This window comes from Octodon degus, unplaced genomic scaffold, assembly GCF_000260255.1.
Source record: "Octodon degus isolate 3935 unplaced genomic scaffold, OctDeg1.0 scaffold00091, whole genome shotgun sequence".
Classification (NCBI taxonomy): Eukaryota; Metazoa; Chordata; class Mammalia; order Rodentia; family Octodontidae; genus Octodon; species Octodon degus.
In genome coordinates, this window is record NW_004524667.1 from 2,522,695 (window position 1) to 2,533,898 (window position 11,204).

Sequence of the window (11,204 nt, forward strand, 5' to 3'; positions counted from 1 at the left end):
ATAATGTACATAGTATACGTATAAGAGAGGAGACTAAATGGAGCCAGGAGGCTGATCAAGGGAATATACCAGACAATCAACACAAGAACTAGAGTTGAAATGCCATAAAAGGCAAAAACTTTTTAAGTGAAAACTCTGTAAGAAATCTTGGTGATTACTTAAGTAAAAGAGACATAGAAAAGAATCCAGTGATAATTGAAGGGCTTTCAGTGGGTACTTGAGAAAATTGATCAATTTGAAGTGGCAGAAAGACTTAAGAATAAAATTTAATGTTAATGATAATAGGAAACTTGAACTTGCACTGGAGTTTTGTAGAGCCCTTTGAATGCTTGAGGCTGAATCATTTCATCAGGAAAGAAGGAAAAGAAATAAAGGACCTGCAACGTCAGTGTATCATTGTGAAAGGCAAAATGCCAGACTGACTGTCCTGTAGCACTTAGCTTTGATGAATTTAATATTTGACATTACAATTGATTTTTATAGAAGACCCATTTGAAATCTGTCCTGAGCATGTTATATATAGCTTGTCAACAGTGAAACAGATGGTATGTCACAGAGGTCGGGGAAAGCCCTGCACAGGGGAAATCAAATCTAATTCATACTCAGAATTTCAGGGATGCATAAGTTGCCTGTTGGTTATTAATCTTTGGGAAATAGACATCTCCATATTTTGCTGATGAGAATGCAAATGGTACAATCATTGAGAAGAATTTGTGAACAATTTTTTTGACTAAGAAATAACAATTTTGAGGAATCTGTCTCAAAAATAAACTGACATACATGTAAAGCTATAATTTTATGACATACTTTTTAATAACAAAAACTTGAAACTGAAATAACTTTCCTGGTTAAAAATGCATCATAGCTGTAAAAAGAAAAAAGCTTTTACTGTGTTACTACAGTGTGGTATCCAGTATACATTCAGTGGAAGAAAACAAGGTACAGATGAGTTTATAAAGTGTATATTTTTTTGCATAAGAAACTGTGAGAATCCCAAAGGAAATAAAGAATAGGTAATAATATTGGAACTAGTGATTTAAAGAGGCAAGTGAAGCCCAAAGGAGGCAAGAATGGTGAAAATCAGATACTCCTGAAAGGCTCATGTTTATAGCTTTGGCTTTGGAACCATGTACGCATTTTACATAATTTACAAACAAAAATGCAGTAACAGAACAGTCTTTAACAGTATTTTGTTTATTCATTCACAAGCATCTGTTAAGTATCTTCCAAGACACAGTACTATGTTGATAGCTAGAGATAACATTTTTTCATAAATTGCGATGCTTTATTTTCAGTTTGAGATAACATTTATTTCTTAATTTTAAACCTCTGCATCTTTAACCTATATTTGTATAAATCATTGGAGAAATAATAAGTACATAAATCTAACTTTAGTTGTTAAAGATAATATGTCAGCCTTATATAAATTCCTGCCATTTCTCACAATGGGCTGTAACACATTTTTGTCTGGCCTGGAGTTTCTTCCAGATGTTTGTATGCTTAACGTTGATCTAAAAATTGTCTCCTAAATTATGATTATTGTTGGATTTGTTATTTCCTATTTTTTCTCTCTTCTTTTTAAATAGGGCTTTACATAGGAATTAAAAATGATTTAAAAGAGAAATGAAGGGCTGGCAAGATAGATCTCAGCAGTCTAAAGTGCCTGCTTAGGTAAGCTTAGGCAAGCGCAGGGACCGTAGTTTGATCCCTGGCACCACATGCTATGCTAGCCCCACCCCCAGGGTGGGCTGAGCTGGCCACAAAAAAATAAAATAAAATAGAAATGAAAACTTTGCTAGCACTTAGCATAATAGCCTTGCCTGCATAACTCACTGAAAAAGGAAATTCCTGGTTTTCTTTCCAGTCTCCAAGTAAAGTTTCTTTCTTTTTTTTCCTAAAAATAAAATGTTTCTGGGTCGGGGGAGGTAGAATAGTGCTCAGTAGAATAAGTGCTTCTCTGGCAAGCGCAAGGGCCTGAGTTCAATCCCCAGTTCCACAAAAAAGGAAAAAGTTTCTTTAATAAATATTAACAGCTGCTTCCATATATTGTAGACTTCCTTTTAATATTCTGAATGTGGGAATTCATTCTAGTTCTTCATAAATTACTAAATCCACTTCCTGAGAAATATCTTTCAAGTATAGTTTTTAAAGATTTGTATTTTTTTGCAGGGCTAGGGATTGAACTCAGGGTGTCACATACCATAGGTAAATACTGTTGAGCTACAGTCCCAGCCTCAAGTACAATTTTTTTTTAATGTGCTTGATACAGGGTCTCACTATGTAGATTGGACTTGTAGTGATGCTCCTATTTTCAGCCTCCCAAGTGCTGGGATTATAGGTGTGCACCACCATGCCCAGTCTCAGTTGCAGTCTCAGTGTGCCCCAGGGGCGGGGCCAGCACTGCATGCTAGGGATTGAACCCCAGCTGCTGTGCTTTAGTCTGCTGAGCTATCTGGCTGGCCCTTCCAAGTACAATTTTTAAAGTCATCCTCACACTCTATAAGAAAAATGTTCTTGAAAGAGTTTTGTAAGATACCTACTTGAAATTCTTCAAGAATTCATAGTTCAACAAGATGTGCACTAGAATGAGACTAGAGTTAATTGTTTATTTGCTCTGTAACAGCAGTACCTTACATTTAAGAAATGAAAACAAGTATGTGTTTTGCTTTATGTCTGGATGGCCTCTCTCATGTACTCAGAGGTGGGGCTTGTAGAAGGCAATTGGATATTGGAGTGCTGGACTGATGTCGGAGGTGACCTTATTAGAAGTGGCTCACTGGCAGCATGTCTTGAGAGGGTATATCTTGCTCTCTGCCTTGCCTCTTGCCGCTGATTTCTGGCTGCCGTGGTGTGAGCAGCTTTTCCTCCACTGTTGCTCTCACTCATGCTATCCAGCCTTGGAGCCAGTAGACTGTGGACTGAAATCTCTATAGACTGAGCTAAAGTAAACCTCTCCTCTAAGTTCTGGGTGGCAGGTGGTGCATTGTGTCTTATGATGAGAAATTGACTAAGACACTTGCTGGGGCACCATGTTTGACAAGTTAAAGGAGGAGTTAATTTTGGCTCAATTTGAGTGGATTTAGTCCCTGGTCAGCTGTCTCCAAGATAAAAAATAGTATGACAGAAAAAAAAATGGTTCATTACATGGTAAGCAGACCAGGAATCAGAGAAGGGAGGAGCTGGGGAGAATGTGCCCTGCCAAGTCATACCCCTCGGAATCTGTCTCTTTTGACCAGGCCCCACTTCCTAACCCTGCTTTCACTTATGAACTCGGCAAATGGATCATAACACCCCTGTGACTTAGTCATCTTCCAAAAGCCCCACCTCTGAATGTGGAACTTCTAGGGGACATTTTTTGATCCAAAACATAACATTCGACCCCTGGCTCTCCAAAGGCTTTTGTTCATCATATTATGCAGAATACATGTTTTCCATCTTCAAGAGTTGTCAGAGTCTTCATAGTTCCAGCATAATTAGAAAGTCCAACTCCAAAGTCTCCTCTGAGACTAAGCAAACTGTTGTATTTCCCTTTAAAAATAAAAAAAAAAAAGTTTGGCACAAGGTAAACACTCCCATTCTGAAGTATAAGACCAGGGGGTTAGATAGGAACCAGACCCAAAGTAAGATAGAAAAACAGCAGGATAAACATTAATCAGTGTGGCTGCCTGTCCAGCACCCAGGCCAGGGTGTGATAAGATGAAAACTTTAAAGGGCTTTGGTAGCCCTACGCCTAAGGCTTTGCTGGTTGCAACTCAAATGGCTTTTCTCTTGGGGTAGTTCTACTCAATGCCTGTGATTTTCTTCAGCACATATTCCACGTTCCTGGCATCTCCAACTTCCAGAATCTTCTTTGTACCGTAACTTCTCTCTCACAGCTTTACCCAGTACTCTGTCATGGATTCTTGGGAGGAACTATCACGCTATCACACATTTTTGCCTGGCCTCCAAGAACTTTTATTGACATGTGGGTGGAAGCTTTTGTGAGCCCATAACTCTTACATTCTATATGTCTGAAAAAACAGCACCAGTGCATGAGGCCAAAGTCTGCTATAACCAGGCCCCCTTAAGCAATATCCAGGCTCCCCAGGACTATGGCTGCAATAGCCTCTGAGAACCTGAATAGCTGAATACCATGACATAAATCCCAAGGAACCAATTCGCTGGATGGCTGTTTACATTGGGATGTCTAGGGCTCTTCTCAAGGAAGAGGTTGCACTTTCCACATCCAAGCCTATGACAAGTGAGGTTTTACTAATTCGTGAGATGCCCTCAAGACATCGTTCTCCTTGTCCCTGTACAAAATACTTCACTAATCTTTTTTCAGCAACCATGTTTTCCTTTGCCCCAACTTAGGCTTCTGCAAACTTTTTAAATCACGAAGCTCTGCCATTTGTTCCTGATTATTACTCCAGATATGGGTAAATAGCAAATGGCAATATCCATGCAACAGCTTGGATGTTGGGCAGCCTTGAAATTTCCTTCCCCAGATTATTCTACCATCCTTAATCCAACTTCCAGAATCTCAGGAAATTCTCAGGACATGAGCAAAATGTTGACAGATTTTCTGCAGAGCCTCTATTCTAACTACTAATAGAGTCTTTGTTTCCGACTGAAATGGGAGCCTGGCCTTTGTTGTCTACATTCCTGTAAGCATTCTGGCCTTCTGAGCTCTGATCAGTGTTGCACATAAAGCACTGCTCACAACCTTCTGGGGTTCTCTAGATAGCCTTTTCAAAACTTTCCAAATTCCTCCCACAAATCCATAAGTTTCTAAACCACACTTGGTCAGGTACAGTCATAGCAGTGACTGTACTCTCAGGACCAATTTGTTGAATTAGCTTTCCTGCTTCTGGAACAAAATACTTGATACCCACAACTTAAAGGAGAAGTTTATTTTAGTTCACAGTTTGAGTAAAATCCACTGATGAATATAGCACCCTCATCATCTAAGCAGCTTCCAAAAGCCCCAGCTTTGAACATGACACATTTGGGGTGCATTTTAGACTTAAACTATCACAGGTACAATTGAATTTCACTAAGTCAAAGCCCAGTAAGAATTTTATTGTTTTTAAGTATTTATGTAGTTGTATACGTTAACAGTCACTTTCTCAAGTTACCCATGTCTTCAATTTTTAGGATATTTTGTAAGAGTTAGGGTTTAAGGGGCTGGGACAGTAGCTTGGCAGTCTTAAGCACCTGCCTGGCAGGAGCAAGGACCCAAGTTTGATCCCTGGTACCTAATGCTGTGTCAACCCCAGAACCCTGCGTGCACTGTGCCAACCACCAAAACTGGGCAAGGTGGCACGCCTGTAATCCCAGTGCTGGGGAGTCCGAGACAGGAGGATCACTACAAGTCAAAGCTTTGTGAGAGACCCTGTACCAAATAAATAAATAAATGAGTAAATAAAATGAGTGAATGAATGAAAGACTTTAGTATTAGAAAAAAAAGAATTAGGGTGTAGGATGTTAGCTTTATGATGCCATAACAGTGAATAATAATAAAAACATCATAATTAGTGATAGTTCTTTTATCATTTGCTTGATGCCCCATAAATTTACATGAATTATCCCATCCAATCCTATAACTGCAATATGAAATACAAATATTATTGTCATCTATATTTGACTCAAAAGGGATTATGTTTTAAAAACTTTGAAGGTCAGAGATAAATTATTTGAATAAGATTTTCTAATTTCAAGAAATGTTTATGCTTAGCACCTATTGCTAAATAGTATAAGCTTGTTACCAAGCAAAACACTTTGAAAAAGCTCTAACATTCTTTTTTAGGAAAGTGTACCAGTGCACTTCTAACAACAGGGATTAAGCCTGAGTTTTAGTAATGTTCAGTTAACTACTTACCATTTTGAAACTATAAAGGATTTCTAGTAATTCTTGTTTTCTTGATTTTTTTAAAAAGTATTTTTCAGTGAGAAGTGTTTTTAATCAAAAGTATTGTTTTCAACTGAAGTGTTGTTCATCACCTGGTGGTATATAAAGGTTTAGACAAAGCAAAGTGCCTCTCCAAGATTTGTATTGAGTCTATCTAGAATCTAAAATAGGCAGGCTTTTTGGTTGGTTTTTTTTTTTTTGCTTTTTTTCAGTGCTGGCCAATGGACACCAGGACACTTACACATGCTAGACAAGTGCTCAATCCTACGTTCCTACCATTCTTATTTTTAAAGACAGGTTTTTGCTAAATTGGCAAAGGATTCAGACTTGTGGTCCTACAACCTCCCAAGTAGCTGGTATAATAGGTGTGTACCAATGTGCTTAGCTAAAGTAGGTAGCTTTATAGAATTTTCTTTGGGGTAATACATTTGCTTTATTTAAATTTCTAACCTATCTATATTTATATATTGCAGTATTCTTTATATGCCAAGGAGCATGAATTAAGAAATACTTAATTATAATAGAATAACTTTTGTTTGAATATGCTTATGTAAAGGTTTGGAAGAAAATTATATTGGCTGACAAATAATACTAATAGTTTACATCCTTTCTTACAGATTTTATTAAACAAAGAAGAGCAGGACTGAATGAATTCATTCAGAACTTAGTTAGGTATCCCGAACTGTACAACCAGTAAGTAATTTTTGTTGTAGTCTAAATCTTAAAATATTGTGAAGCCAAATATAAGAATATTGAATAAGTTTAGTATAAATTTATCCTTTCTGTGAAATGCTATTTTTTGTTTTTATTTTTCATTAGTACATGTTCATGATATTTATACTTTTTGGTACAGGAGTTGGTACTATAACTAATATATCCTAATTCCTTTTTTACATTGCCTTTTTCTTCCCTTCCTTCCCCAAAAAGGATCGTCTTCCCTTTTTCTTTTATACTGTTTGCAGTCCATGTTTACATTCTGTGTGTGGAGTCGATACATATACATGCACATTTAATTTTTTTTTTAATCCTCTGTTTCTTCACTCCAACTCTTTTTTTTTTTTTTTTTTTTTCCGAAGCATTTTTACACACTTTATTGATTTTCTTCCAGTGCCTCTGCATAGGCCTGGGAAGGGTCCTCTAGGTCCTGATGGCCATCTTGTTTGTGGGATGCTTTTGCTGCTGCTCCTGCTGCAGCTATTAAGCCCCTTTTCTGCTTCTTCAGTTTTTGTACCTTCTGGAAAACCCAGACGCACAGAGCCTTCTTGGCCAAGAAGTGGTGGGCTTTTTGGAGGTCTGAGGGAAAGGTGTACTCAAGCCTCAGCTTCCTGCATACCTTCTCAAATACATTTAGTTGGTCTTGCAGAGATTTTTAAGCATCTTCTCCATCTGGTCAGTGCGCAGCAGTACCCATATTGTGACTGCACAGCTCAGTGAGTTATAAGAAGAGCAGTAGACTTATCACCCACTTCCCCAGGCCAAGAAGCAGACATTGACATACTCAGATCCCTGAGCCCCTCACACATCTTTACACAACCTCTGTGTCTTTTCCTTTCGAAAGGTAACTCTTCTGATTTTAACAAACATGCCATTTTTCAGCTTCATATGGAGTTATGACTGTTGGGTTTGTCATCTTGACAAGATTGAGAGACACCTAGCAGATTAGTAGAGCATGTTTCTGGTTGTCTAAGTTGATCATGGGTGTGTGGCTTTGAGAGCTGTGTCTGCTTCCCACTCCTTTCCTTTCTGGTACTGTTCCCTCACTCTGCTACTGGCTGCCGGGAACTGAGCAGCTTTGCTTCACTGTTTTCTGCCATAGCCTTTCTTACACAAAGAACAGAGACTGAAACCTCTGAAACCATGAGCCAAAATAATCCTGTTTTGTGGGTGCTGGGTATTTTGTCCCAGCAGTGACTTTACCACAGTTTATTCCATTCTACTGCTGAGAGACATTTGAATGAACTTTGACTTTCATGCTCTTCATTTGAAGTTCAAAGAATCGATGTGTAGCACTTGAATTGCATACTTGATTTTCAGGAGAGATTTTTAAAAATTAAAATTACTTGGTCTGAATTATTTTAAGCCTTCAAACGCAGTGTGTTAAAACTGATTTCTAGGAAGGGTATGCCAGTTTATATTCTGCTGGCATTGTACGAACATTCTGAAAGCTCTTCCAGTCTTGGTTAGCGTAATACTAGAATATTTAACATTTCCAGGATCATCTTTCAAAGAGTATCTAGTTATTATGGATACTACTAAAACCAACATAAACTTTTTTATGAACAATTGGATATGCTTCTGAAGTTTCTAGGTGGTAGGATATGTAATCCTAGTGGATCCTACCAAATTGTTTTCTAAAATGATTACTGAAGGTTGTATTTCCATTATCAGTGTGAATCCACATTGTTTCACCAACCACTCAGTGTTGTTAGTGTTACAATTTTAGCTATTCAGATGAATGAGCAGTGGTTTATTGTTTTGTTGTGGGTGTTGTTTTCTGTTTCGTTTTGTTTTGCTTTTTGAGGAATCCTATGTAGTCCAGGCTAGCATTGAGGCTGGCTGTGAACTCACAGCACCTTATACCTCAGCCTTCTGAGTGCTGGGATTACAAGTGTGTGCCACCAAACCCAGCTTCTTATTGTTGCTTTAATTTGTGCTTTACTAATTACTGATACAGTTGATCAGAGTTATTAATATAAAGTTATTTATATCATTATTAGCATTTAATGCTATTTAAGTCTAGAAAAGTCTTCGTATACATAAATTGGTATAGCTTTTCTATAAATCAGTTTAAACAGGCTGTGTGTGAAGCTTTAAAATGGTTTATAATTCATTTTTTAAAAAATTTTATTGAGAAATAGCAATGAGATAGTTTCACAACCGATTATTAGCACATTTTCAATAATTAATACATTGCATATTGTTGTCTTAGTGGTTATTCATTGTACAAGATGCAGACATGATATCCTGTCCAAACACTATTAGAACAAACCTCTCTATTCGTTGAATTAAGAGAATGCAGCTGTATATCTAGCCTAACTGTTCTGAGTATATAAAATGGTTTATAATTCAGACCAAGTAATTTTAAAAATCTATCCTGAAAATCATAAATGCAGTTAGTTGTACTCTTACATGCAAAGATTAACAGTTCTCATGAAAGTTATGTAGTTAAAAGTTGGAAAGTGACAGTTCATTGTTTTTTGGTATATTCACATTGCTGTGCACTCATCATTACTATGTAATTTTATCTCCCAAGTTTATTTATTTTTATTTATTTTTTAATGTATTTAGTACAGGGTCTGCAGGGTCTCAGTACACAGATCGGACCCGGAGTGATTCTCCTGTTTTCAGCCTCCCAAGTTCTGGGATTATAGTCGTGCGCCACCATGCCCAGTCATGCCCCAGGAGGGGGACCAGCGTGGCACAGCAGGGATTGAACCCTGCTGCTGCACCCTGCCTAAGCAGGCACTGTAGTACGCTGAGCTATCTTGCCGGCCTCTTATCTCCCAAGTTTCATTTAGCATTTGTAACATCCCCAAAAAGAAATGGTACCTCCAAATTCTCTTCTTCCTCCAGTGCCTAGCAACCACTGGTCTGTCAGTCTCTAAAGCTTGCTTGTTCTGGACATTATATTTAAAATGAAGTTATATAAGGTGCGACTGGTTTTCTTTTGTTCATTTAATTATATTTTTGATGCTCACTCATGCTGTTAACATCTATTTTATTTTGCCTGAATATTATATTGTTTAATTATATTAATATTGTATTAATATATCACATTTAGTTTATCTGCTTATCAACCAAGGACATTTGGGATGTTTCTACTCTTTAGCTATTTTGAATAATTCTGTTATGCTTATTTCATGGATGGGTTTTTGTGTGACTATATTTTTGTTTCTCCTCAGTTTATACTTAGAAGTGGAGCTACTATATTATACAGTAACTCTATGTTTAGTTTTAGAAAACTGCCAAAGTTTTCTAGTGCCTGCAGTATTTTACATGCACACCAGCCCTCTCTCTTAAGAAAAAAAAATTCTTTTTATCTATTTGGTACAGTTTCTCACTATGCAGGTCGGACTTGTAGTGATCTTCCTGTTTTCAGCCTCTCCAGGGCTGAGATTATAGGCATGCGCCACCACTGCCTGTCTTGGTGGCCAGCTCAGTGTGCCCTGGGGGCGGGGCTGGCACAGTATCCTGGTCCCTGCGCTTGCCTAAGCAGGTGCTTAGTCCACTGAGCTATCTCACTGGCCCTGTGAAAATTTAATTTTTCGTCTTTCAATTTTTCTACTATTTGTATTATTTGCATTGAAATATTTAGAATAATTCAGTATAGAAGTGCCACTTATACCAGATTAACCATTCCTCAGGATTGTCATTAGTCTATACATATCCTTTTCAATTTTAGTCCATTTTTATTCTGTTCTTTTCATCTTGTATCTTTGTACTCATTTTTCTCTTTCTACTGTGGATACCTATTTTAATATGGTTGAGTACTTGATATCTCTGTATCTTTGAAACAGACTGTTTTGCCTTTATTTAATACATAAATGGTGTGGTGCTATGACTGTTCCATTTTCTGGCTACTGACTGGTATTCTGTATAGGTATGCTAGTCATCCATACTTGACTAATTTATCTGGTTGTAATTTTCTGTTTTGTTTCCAATATACTGCTATAGGATGCTGCAGGTGGCCTGGTAACATGCCTTTCATTACAGCTGTGCATATTTTTTTTGGTGGTTTGTAGATTTGGAATTTTGAGGTCCGGGGGAAAAATGTATACACAGTTTACATAAAAATTTCCAGATTACATTTTAGAAAAGCCATTTAATTCTGCATTCTCACCAGCAACATATGAGGATTTCTTTTTTTTTTTTCCTATATCCTTACTATCTTTTTGATATTTAAAGCTTTTGCCATTTAATGGACATAAAGTGGTAACTCATTGTCAGTTTAATTTGCATTTCTCTGATTGCCAGTGAAGTTAGCATCTTCACAAATTTACTTGCTATTTGGATTTCTCTCCTATCAACTGCCTGTTTATTATACCTTTTGTCTATATTTTGTTTGGTTCCTTGTTGTTTAAAAAAATAATTTTATTTCTTTTAAAATAACAGTAATGCATTTTGGTTAGCTTTTTTTACTGCAAATATTGTGGGTAACAATATTTTGGCTTTTGCTTTTAAAAGGGAGCAAAGCTGTACATATTTTATATCATAATAAAGTTAATTTTTGTTTTTAGTCCAGATGTTAGAGCATTCCTTCAAATGGACAGCCCAAAACATCAGTCAGATCCATCTGAAGATGAGGATGAAAGAA

General features: G+C 37.1%; 1 protein-coding gene across 1 annotated transcript in view; it reads left to right on the top strand.

The window, feature by feature from the left end:
- Window positions 1-11,204, top strand: part of Sgk3 (serum/glucocorticoid regulated kinase family member 3) — a 72,511-nt gene that overhangs the window by 25,725 nt on the left and 35,582 nt on the right. Inside the window, exons 5-6 of the mRNA XM_023722386.1 lie at window positions 6,508-6,583; window positions 11,128-11,203. Of these exons, the coding sequence (XP_023578154.1) occupies window positions 6,508-6,583; window positions 11,128-11,203 (152 nt within the window). The remainder of the gene's footprint in view (window positions 1-6,507; window positions 6,584-11,127; window position 11,204) is intronic.